This window comes from Megascapheus bottae, chromosome 2 (assembly GCF_031878675.1).
Source record: "Megascapheus bottae isolate mThoBot1 chromosome 2, mThoBot2.hap1, whole genome shotgun sequence".
Taxonomy (NCBI): domain Eukaryota; kingdom Metazoa; phylum Chordata; class Mammalia; order Rodentia; family Geomyidae; genus Megascapheus; species Megascapheus bottae.
Window position 1 is genome coordinate 54,932,255 of NC_143510.1, and position 11,326 is coordinate 54,943,580.

The 11,326-nt window shown below is 43.1% G+C and overlaps 1 protein-coding gene across 1 annotated transcript in view; it reads right to left on the minus strand.

Annotated features, from left to right (window-relative positions):
* Positions 1–10,005, minus strand: part of Lrig3 (leucine rich repeats and immunoglobulin like domains 3) — a 49,832-nt gene extending 39,827 nt beyond the window's left edge. The window contains exons 1-3 of the mRNA XM_090327803.1: positions 9,758–10,005; positions 4,041–4,112; positions 3,814–3,888 (exon numbers count right to left, since the gene is read on the minus strand). Coding sequence (XP_090183929.1) covers positions 3,814–3,888; positions 4,041–4,112; positions 9,758–10,005 — 395 coding nt within the window. The remainder of the gene's footprint in view (positions 1–3,813; positions 3,889–4,040; positions 4,113–9,757) is intronic.
* Positions 10,006–11,326: the final 1,321 nt, after the last annotated feature.

An 11,326-nucleotide genomic window follows, 5' to 3' on the forward strand; every position in this document is an offset into this window, starting at 1 on the left:
GCTATGCATTGGGAATATGGTCTACTAGTAGAGTTCTTGCCTCGCATGGGTGAAGTCCTGGGTTTGATTCCTCAACATCACATCAACAGAAAAAGCCCGAAGTGACACTATGACTCAAGTGATAAAGTCATAGCCTTGAGCAAAAGAAGCTCAGGGACAGTGCCCCGAAGACTACCAAAAAAAAATCATGCTGTTGAAAAAAAAATCATGCTGTTTCAGCTTTGAAATTGTGAGAGAAAATTATACAATGATACACACTGAAGCCACCTGTGATTTCTGGATTCTTCTGTTCAACTGAAAAGTGGGCTCTTCGGGTCTTTCGCATTCTAAAAGACCCATAACGGCCAAGAGCATGGCCTAGTGGTAGAGTGCTTGCCTAGCATACATGACACCCTAGGTTTGATTCCTCAGTACCATGTACATAGAAAAAGCCAGCAGTAGTGCTGTGGCTCAAGTGGTAGAGTGCTAGTCTTGAAAAAATTCAAAGACAGTGCCTCGGCCTTCAGTTTAAGCCCCAGAACTGGCAAAAAATCACATAAAATGTGAGAGGTGAGCTTTGCTAATATTGATATTTCCAGGGGTATGCAACATGCTTATCTGGTATTTTCCCAGGCTTTAGAACAAATTCTTAACTTTGTTTGTCTCTAAACATGGGGTACCATTTAACCCAGTGTTAGCTGCTGTGGCTTACACCCAGTTTAAAAAAAGGAAGATCTTGTAGCATCTTTTCTGTACCTGAGTGCTCCATTTGGGAACCCCCAAACCCCAAAGCAAATCCAGGGCAAAGCCCAGAAATTAACTGTTATGCATTAGCCTTCAACTAAGGCTGTATACAGTGCCACATGTCTATTAATCTCAGCTACTTAGCAGGCAGATAACAGGAGGATCAGCTCAGGCAAAAAGCTGGTGTGACTTCATCTCAACAAATAATTCCGACACGATGTCCTGTCTATAATCCCAGATACATGAGAGAGGATAGGTAGAAGGGTTGAGGTCTAAAGCTGAACCTGGGCAACACTCAAAATCCTACTGGAAAAAATAAGTGCAACAGAAAAGTGCTGAGGGCCTAGCATGAGTGGAAGGACACTTGCCAAACAAGCAAGAGGCTCTTTGTTTAATCCTTAGAATTAAAAAAAAAAAAGAAAGAAAGAAAAAGAAAATAACCCTCTGGCTAATTTACTTCTTCTTTTAAGCCTTCCTTTTCCTTTATGTAAGTTTTCAAATTACTCAACCTGTGTCAATAACCCAGAAAAATAACTGCCTCCACAAAATGTAAACAAAAACAATTGTTTTTAAACTTGAGAATACAGAGATCAAACAGTCCTGAGAACTATTTGGAAAATATGAGATTTAATCATACTTCAAGTTTTTAATCTGAATCATGCCATGTAGTTCAACAGACTCTAAAAGAATTAAAATTTCAGAAATCCATGCAAATGTTCATCTTCAGCTCTGGCTATTCTCACAAGCCTCAATATGCACAGAAATATAGAATACTCTGCAGAAGCAGAAACCTAGGGCTCTAGAAATCACGAAGACATGTAATACTCAAAAGTGCCTACATGGGAAAAGCCAAACTTTTCCAGATGGAACATAAAGAGAAATGAAGGTGACAAGATATTTCGCCTACATGGGGAAAACCAAACTTTTCCAGATGGAAACACAAAAAGAAATGAAGGTGACAAGGTATTTCACAGGTAGGGAAATAATTCCCCACTTTATATTGCACACACATCCTATCCATGGCTCAGCACCAAGCTAGGAAATCTAGGCCTAGCCAAATGTGCCATCACACAAGCTGACAAGGCAGTCACGCCATACAGAAGAAGAAAGGAGCCTTCCTGAGGCTAACTTTGACACACAGCATGCCCTAAGGCAAATCCCACATACAGACAACTACACAGAAGGGCTCAACATCTGAAGGGAATCCAACTATAAGGGTTCTGGTCATCCTCACTTTCTGGTGGCAAGTGACAACTTTACAGGACACCATCATTACTATTTTCTTATTCTTCATATTCTGTTATTCTGTTTCCAATAGACTGTCCTAACTGCATCACTGGCTCTCATGCTGGTAACCCGACACCAAGCCAAAGAGTCGGCATTTCCCCTTCCCCACCCAAACTACAAGACCCCCTGGTTGTGGACCCCTCAGCCATCACTTATGCCAGGACTCTTGAGAGTCTTTGTGGACCCCTCAGCCATCACTTATGCCGGGACTCTTGAGAGTCTTTGTGGACCCCTCAGCCATCACTTATGCCAGGACTCTTGAGAGTCTTGAGCACGCTGACAGATACGTCAAAACACCGCAAAAGGACAGCAGAACAAAAGGCTCTCAAAGGCTCCTTTGGTCAATCAAGAACTATCTAGGATATTATAAACTACCCAAGTCAGTGCTCCCCATCTAGAACAGGTATCAATTTGAGTATAAAGTATTTTTTAAGTTCAGTGTTTATATGTCACATACAAAATTTCATTCCTGCTTCTGATCTTTTTTTTTTCTGTTTGGGGGGAGTGGGGTGGGATGAGGGGGTAGGGAGAAGAAACCACATCAGGATCAAATGTCACTTGGTTCTTATTAAAACAGAAGAAAGCAGACAGGGAGGCTGCACTGTGACTTGGCTGACCTGGGCCCTCAGTAAAAACAAACCTCTATAAATCACCAGATGTGAGCAATTGGGTAGTGATCACTTTAATTAATTGAAAAGCTCTCCTGAAATTTACTGTATAATTTCAACCCTTCCAACAACACCTTTACAATGGTGGTTCTTTGTCTTAAGTTGTTTATGGGAGGAATGTGTTTTCAACTTCAGAGATTTAACTTTTAAAAAAAATTATTTAAGATGGGGAAATTGCTTAATTCGAGAAATTAAGCCAGAAGCATTTTAAATGCTATCTTTCAATGCTGCAAAGCCAAAATTGTTGCCTGGAATCCACCCTAAAAATATTTAACGTGATTTTAATTGCGTTTGAAAATTCCTATTTGCAAAATAGCATGCAGTGGTTTTTCTGCCTTTCAGATTTAATTTTAGCTCTCCAAATTGATACTCTAAATTATGGGTTTGGGAGTCTGATTTCCACCATAGGTGTCTGTCCTCCGAAAAATAAAGTGATACACATGGCCCAGGTAGCTCATGGCTGTAATCCTAGCTGCTCAGGAGGCTGAGCTCTGAGGATCCCAGTTTGAAACTAGCTTGGGCAATAAAGTCTGAGATTCTTATCTCCAATTAATCACTAAAAAGCTTAAAGTAGAGTTGTAGTGCAATGGTAGAACACTAGCTCTGAGCAGAGAAAGTTAAGGGGATCAAATAGGTCTGGCGTTCTAGTCCTAGTACTGTCACTAAAAAAGAAAAATAAAAGAAGCTACATTATTATTATGAAGTTCTCAATAAATTCATGAGGCAATACCAGGATTAAAGGCTTGATCTACAGAATATAATCCCATAGACATCTCTATGGGGTGAAAGAGGCTTGATGAAATCTTGGAGAGGAGTTTCAGTTATGGAAGCAAAGTGAATTAAGTGTATTGTTTTTAGGAAGCCTGGGGACTGGGGATGCAGTTCAATGGAAAAGCACCTGCCCATCCCTAGCATAGGAGAAACAAAACATGGTATATATACACACATTTGAAGTTTTAAGAATGGCAGTTTAGGCTGGAAAACCAGTGAACCAATTCAAAAATCCCCTTTAAATCAGACTCTTGAGGACATGTTCAAAGTTTGCTTATTAGATCTTTAAGTTGCTGCAAGTGGAATACCTTCTAGTTTAGGCTCTTAAATATATACCCAGGAAATGCTGCTGATATTTACTTACAAGGAAAGAAATGTAATATTTGTTGAGACTGGCCCCAGATCCGGAATGGCTTCTAATTCATTGTTGTTCAGTTTCCTACAAATGCAAACACAAAACAAAAAGATGCTAATTAGGTAATCTGTCACTCACAGAGATGAGAACTTTATAAATTATTATTCGAAGTCATCTCCCAAGTGCAATGCTTTAAATATTCATACAGTGAATAAAAATGGTTAAGTGAGACTTACACTTCTCGAAGGCTTTGCAGGTGGTTCATGGAACTTGCTGTAATGAAAGATAATCTGTTGTGACTTAGGTCCCTGAAAGGAAAGAAGAAGAAAATGATAAGTAGCTCCTACACACTAATAGCGCCTCATAATATGTAAAAGCCAATGGGCTAATGAAATATCTCAATCTACACGAATGACAACCGAGGAAATAATTGGTCTATTCTGTCCACAAACCAGATGGAAACCAAAATGCCAAACTCTAAACTCAGAGGACAAAATTAGTTTAACAGGCTGGCAGATTGAAATACTTTAACCCACAAACATTTTAAGAGATGGTTTTTGGCACATGGTGAACAGGTCTTTTGTGAACGGCTAGCTTGGCTTTACCCTCTCATCTCCCTGCTCTCAACTTGATACGATGACATCATGGCTCATGAAACATGGCTAATTAGGCAGGTCACTGAAATGACAGTCTCTACAGAAAGGATTCTTTAATCACAAAAGTCAGCCTCAATGTCCTACTGCAGTTAAAAAGAACAGAAATAACTCACCACGCTTAAGGTATTGTGTGTGTGTTTGTGTGTGCACACAGGTGTGTTTCAAAGTCTGTGTGTGTGTGTGTGTGTGTGTGTGTGTGCATGTTCAAAAGGAGACACGCCAACCTAAACCCTTTGTTTTGACTCCCCAAATTTCCACATGTAGTAACTTGACAAATAATTTAAACCACACCATCCACCTAACAAGGCTACTCAGACTGTCCAGACCCCTATGAACAGATTTTAGTTACTACCATAAATGAGCCAATTACCCAAAGACTCAATCTAATGTAGTAACAACCCCCAAAGGACACCAATACTAATAAAAAGAACAAACTCCTAATCCATACAATACTCCAGGTGAGGAAATTACCTCAGCATTAGATTAAAAAAATATGGCACATACATTTGTTCGTATTGCTTCACACATGTGTATGTGTCTTCAGATAGTGTTAGAAAACAGAAAAGCCAAGGCACTACAAGAAACCAGGCTAATGAACAACACTGGCTTAAAGCTCCTTAAACATTGGCTTAAACCCTTCTTAATGTGATTCTTTCAGTGTTAAAAATGAAGGCTTGAAAATAACCTAAGTTTTAGATAACGAAAAGTGATGAGGCAAAGCATGAATTCTGTCCCATGCACAAGCTGTCTTTTCCCACACACCCAACAAACACAGACAGAAGTGTACACGAGGAGGGGTGAAGTTGTTTCTTTTTTAGTGAACGAGTACATCCTTTGAGTCTTTCTTGAGTTTGCATTTCAGGAATACACCTGGATTTCTGTATTTTACCTTTATGCTAAAAAAACGATTTTTAAATCTACAATGGTTTTATTTGAAATATGTTTGCTTAAAAAGACCTACCAGACAGTAACACACAAGTAGATTTGTTCTGGTAGAGTTATAACATTAAGAAAAAAAAATCTGGCACAGTCTTGAAACTATAAAAGTCTTGCAATTACAAGCACCGTGGTGCATGCTTACCATGTCGGCTGGAGCCAGACACTTTCCCCTCACCGTCCGCTCAAATCCATCTGGAGTTCATCAAGGAAACTGTGAGCCCAACAACTCACGTTAGCTAGGATTCCAACAAACCTGTGAGCCTTGAGCACCCCCACACACTCCCAGATTTCCTATGTGGCTTCAGAAATGACCAAGAATAAGAGTTGTTGGCAGGGAAGTGTAGCTGAAAGCCACACAGACCTTCGTCTGGACCCAGTTGACTCCGGTACATTGTACCTGCCTCCCTCACTGATCCTACTTTCCAAAGCAAAGGGAAACCAATCTGGTATTTACACATATTACTGGTGATTTTTCCTTTATATTAAAACACACACACACACACACACACACACACACACACACACACACACTCTTAACTCCACTGTGGGGATTATTTCACATTTCACGGGGCAATCCTGTGAGAAGATGGGATTCCGTGTTTTACTCTGGGGCATCGTGATAAAATGAAATCCTCTAGCAAAAGACCATTAAAAGAAGAAACGCTCTTGAGAGACAGGAGCATAAGCAGGGAGCACTCAGGCCTGATTCAGAAACAGGACTGGCAACTTGAACTATTTCACTAATAAAATAGTGTATTAGTAAAAACCGTATTGTATGTGGGAGAAAAGAAAAAAAAAATCACCCTCCAGTGACTTTTACTGCTAAATACTTAAAGCCATGAAACTTGTAATGTAGCTAAATTTAGATTTTAATATAATTTATAATTCAGAAATAATTACTTTCCAGGTACAGGATGTCACATTTTCCTAAATCTTCCTTACGTGTATTTATGTATGGCTACATCGTTAAAGAGATATTCAAGACATATAATGCCTATGTGTTCTTAAATAGAAAACATTCAACAGGGTGCACAGTTTCTTCACATTTTTTAAAGAATTCCATGAATGGACATCTCCCCACCAAAAAATTATTTTAAAGTTGTTATGGTGTGTGAGAAAGAAGTGTAAAGCTGAATCTGGAAGACAGCTCTCCATAATGAAGGAAAGCCTCTCTTCCTGCATTCCTATCAATACAATGAAAGTATATAAAAACCATTCTTTGAAAGCATTTGATTCCAACTATCCTTTTTTTTTTTCAAGCATTTGGAAAACTGACTTCCAAGTCAAATTGTAAAATGCAAATACAGCACAACTTCTTAATCAGTCCTACTGGGGCTTGGGGAACTGCTAATTCAGCAGAAATCTAGAAAGCAAGTTGAACAACAACAACAAAAAAAGCCAGGCTGGCGCTGTTTTAATACACTGATCCAAAGTGACTCATAAATCAGCCTGCTATGTTCGAGTCTTCGTCTGGAAAATACAGGAAAACAGCTGTGAAAACCATAAGGACTAATACACCCTCCAAACCACCCCCAATTCTAGTCCAAGTCAGAAGATTTATAACAGGCCAATACTAAAGTCAACACCAGCACACACTACTGCTTATACTCGCGCCTAAGCCCTGTTGAGAGCTCATCCAGTGCTATGTGATAAGATAAATAATTACGAGATTCCAGAGAGAACCTCATAATACTCCAGGCTCTCATTGGCCATTAAGCTTTTCTCTCTTTGGGCTAAAATAGTCTAACAACTACTACTTTTGAGGGTCAGAGTTCTGTAAGCACAAGATCCAAAACCAAGGTTCAAAAGTTGCTATTGTAACCACTTGCCTTAAAGTATTAGATGTGGCATTCTGAAAGAAATGAGTACAGTAGTGCTGCTTTATAGCTCACACGATTCAACTCTGCACGGATGAGGCTACTACTATTGCAATAAGTCACAACTGAGTTAACAGTGGGAAAACACACACACACGCGCGCGCACACACTGAATGAAAAATGAAAACCTGTGCTTTCACAATTTTGAATTCTGACTTCACATACCAGATTCCAAGACAACTGTTTCTTCTTTCTCTTCCATAAGGAAAAGTAAGAAACAGGGGAGGACAAAATGCATGTTTCTACTTCTGTTTCTTTGATCAGCTTTAATTTTTTTCTAATTCTGTAAAATTGAATAGCAGCTTCTTGAAGTCTCTCCATCCCTGTTCCAATATACCAAATATCAAAACATAAAACTCAATCTCACATTATTTTTCCCCACCTTTCAAAGACAGAGAAGAGACCTCTCAGAGCCACAGTCCTAAACAAAAGAAACATTTACATTAAAGAAGTTAGGCCACATGGCTTGGTGACACCTACAAAAAGGGTTAGAAGTCAGTCACCAAATAGCAGCAGAATGACGAGGCTGAGCTCAGAGTGATCCCAGCAGGGTTTCTGACAGCAGACAGAGTGCCTATTTATACAAGTGGAACTTATTTTCACATACATTTAAGGAATGTGGACTTGTATTGAGACAATTTACTGCTGGCGGAAATGTAATTAAAGACTGTGCTAACCAAATAAACTGTAATTTGTTTTTAGTGTGCCACCAAATTATCTGCAAAACAAAATCCTAATTAGGTCAGCTACTTTTTAAGACAATGTTTAAATAGGTATCGAATCCTTTTGGGCTTAACTCAACTTCTAATCAAGAGCAGCAGGGTTATTTTCTTTTTCAGACAGCTAAACTGAATATATATATATATATATATATATATATATATATATATATATATATATATATATATATATATACATACTGCACACTGGCAGGATTCCAACGGCCCCCCTGTCATTGAGAAACTATTGAATGAAGTTAGATTAGGTGAATCATCTAAGCCTTTCTAAACCCACTCTGGGGATGCCCTGGTCTCCTTTTTCTTTCCCATCCGTCTATTATTCCTAGGTGTCCACCTCCAGTCATTCAAATGTTCAGTTCCAGATGTTAACAATAGAGCCATTCAAAGTCTCATGAAAGCAACAGCAGGACCCCCACAAGAGGTAATTGAATGGAATTAGCCACAACTAATTGAAACTCTTCCTGCTTTAGGTTTTAAAGCCCTTATCTCCTTCTTCACTTGTAATAATAATAATAGTAATAATAAAGAAAACTACTCAAGAAGAGGAGCCACGCTCAGCAATAAATGCCAGACATTTCTCCTCTATGCTGCTCCTTTATTAACCTAGCTTCTTAGCAGCGCATACAACAGGCTATGGATGACCAATTCTAACAATTCACCTATAAATGGGCTGAGATCAGCAGAGTGACCGAAAAACACAATGGACGGATTGATCTATCTGACCAAAGCTTCAGCCACTTATTGTGAACTTTCACATTCGAGTCTGCCCACTGCGATTGTTTTAAGAATTGAGGATTCCCTCTGCAATTCCGCTAGGCCCAAATCCACAAGTGTGGAGTGAAGTTTGAGTTCTTCAAAGTTGTAACTCTTTTAGGGAAACAAAAAACACCATAGAAGTATCTTCTGCTGTTTGGTTTGTGTCTTACTGCTTTCCTCCCATTATCACTAAAGTTAAGGGTTGGGAGAGACCAAAAAGAGAAGTGGGTGACATGTGATAAAGACGCGCCGTTTCCAAACCAGGGACCTTTTTCTCCCTCGTTTCTTCCGTGACCACGGCGGGCGTTTGCTATCAGACTTCACGGATTAAATAAAAATCAAAAACGTTGCGTAACAGCCATGGAGCCTCACGGGGCCCCTTCCATAGCAGAGAAGCTAAACTGCACCAATAACCTCCTCGGGTAGGAGGTGGGGAGGGGGTTAGTGTTTAAAAGGAAAAAAAAAATCCTCTAGCAGAAAAGTAAAGGGCTACGTGGGGGAGATGGGGGGGGGGGGCTTCGCACGTGCGAGGCGAGCGTGCAAGTCCGGACTGGGACTCACGGTCGGAGAGCCGGGTCAACGAAGTCAGGGTCCCTCCCCGGCTTGAATTCCAGGGAGACACGGGAAAGTCGGAGTCTCCCGCAGGTTCCCAGCGGTGCCGCCGGGCCTCTGCAGCGCGCCAAGGAGCCGGACCTTTCGCAATGGCCCGGTGTCCCCCTCCTTCCGTCCCTCCGCAGCCAGGTGAGGCGTGCCCAGCGCCCACCTGAGCAACGAGGCAGGAAGAAGGCTCTGCCCTCCCTCCCACCACACACACACCCAACACACAGTCCTTTTCCACTCCCACAGGGAGCGGATTGCGGCCTGGACCAAGGAAGAAGGCGCTGCACGGCGCGCCCACAGCCAACAGGCCCTCGCCGACTCAGATTCCCCCGAATCCGGGCCCCCACCTCCAAATCCTAAGAGACCCCCTGCCAGCATTACTTACAGCCGAGAGATCCAGGCTGGGAGAGGCTCCGGAAGGTGCGTGAGGCGCTGGCGACTGCAGTCCAGCAGATCCCCGAGGCAGCGGCAGGGAGCTGGGCAGGGGCGCGCGGAGGACGTCCCTCCCGAGAGCGGATCGGGGACACCGCGGCCGCCACGGCGGCTGCCAGCGGCCGGGCCCGCGCGCCCCAGCACGGCGCATAGCAGCAGCCCGAGCGCCGCTGCGGGCGCACGGAGCCTCGGCGCGCGCATCGCGGTCCCGGCGGCCTCTCCCTCTGTCTCTGTCTCTCTCTCTCTGCCCGGAGCTCCTCCACCCGCGCGCACTGGGGCTGGGCACAAACTTTCCTGCCGATGGTGGACGCCCGGACTCCGGCCGCGTGCTCCTCTCACGAACTCTCGGGTAAAAGTCCTCTTTAAGTCTCAGCAACGAAACCTTTTCATAGCCTTCCCCCTCGAACAGCAAAAAACGCAACCCAAAAGAACGGCCCTAGGCGGCCGAGCTGCAGCCTGAACAACGTCCCGAAAGCTTGCCAGCAAAGAAACTTTTTCCGCCTGGGTCCCGGGGGCTGTGCGCAAAGTCCGCGCGCGGTGGAACAGCGAGGCGGGGAGGGGCAGGAGGGCGGGGCGGGGCGCCGCGGGTGGAGAGGGCGGGGAGGGCGCGCGCCTATTGGCCAGCCAGGCTCCCCCTAAGCTACTCCGCGACCACGTGACAATAACAAGGCTGGAGTCCCCCTTCTTCTCCCCCCTCCCTTCCCCTGGCGGGCGCACGGGAGAAAGTGGGAGCTGAGATTGTAGGAAATTCAGAGTTCACATTTTCCAGCCTCTCTAGCCAGAAGTCTCCACTGCGTCCTGGAAACCGTATATCAGTTGGAGTTGAAGGGCAGAAGGGAGTGAGCTTAGTAGTGAAGGCTTAAGCTCAAAACTTGGGGATATTTGAGGGGAGCAGGGAGGGAATGTTATGGGAGTAATGTAAAATTAGTTCTGTTATCAGGAAACCTTTCAATCCCAAGTGGCAGCAATGTATTTCCTTATCTTAACTGTCCGCACAGGAAACGACGATTTCTATGGAAAGTTATTCTAAACTTGATGTTTCTTGGTTTTCCCCTCTCTCCCTTACAAATCAGCACCCACCATAAAAATAAGAATGTCCAGAAATCAATCAGGGCTTTGGAAATGGTGTGAGAACAGCCTACCTGTACAGCGGGCGGGGGTGGAAGGGGGAAATTGATGGCAAATGGTCTTCTACTAAGATTCCAGGAAACAGCCAGCAATCATTCAAAAGCAATCACAGTAAAATGCACGAGGACCTTGGAGGGAAAACTTGAGATGTGTACCCTAGTGATGACAAATCTTAATGGAAACTAGAAGTTCTTGCCTGTCTTTAGGGAGTGAGGTTGGGTTCAGCCGTCAGGACTGCCTACTGACTTCTGTCTGGTGGGGTACCACGTGTGATTGGAGTCACAGGACACTGAAACTGAGGGAGAACCCAGAGATTATCTACCTAACTCCTTTTCAAGACAAAGTAATAGACCCTGGGGTGTGTATGGGGGGGGGGGAGTTGTAACTTGTTTGG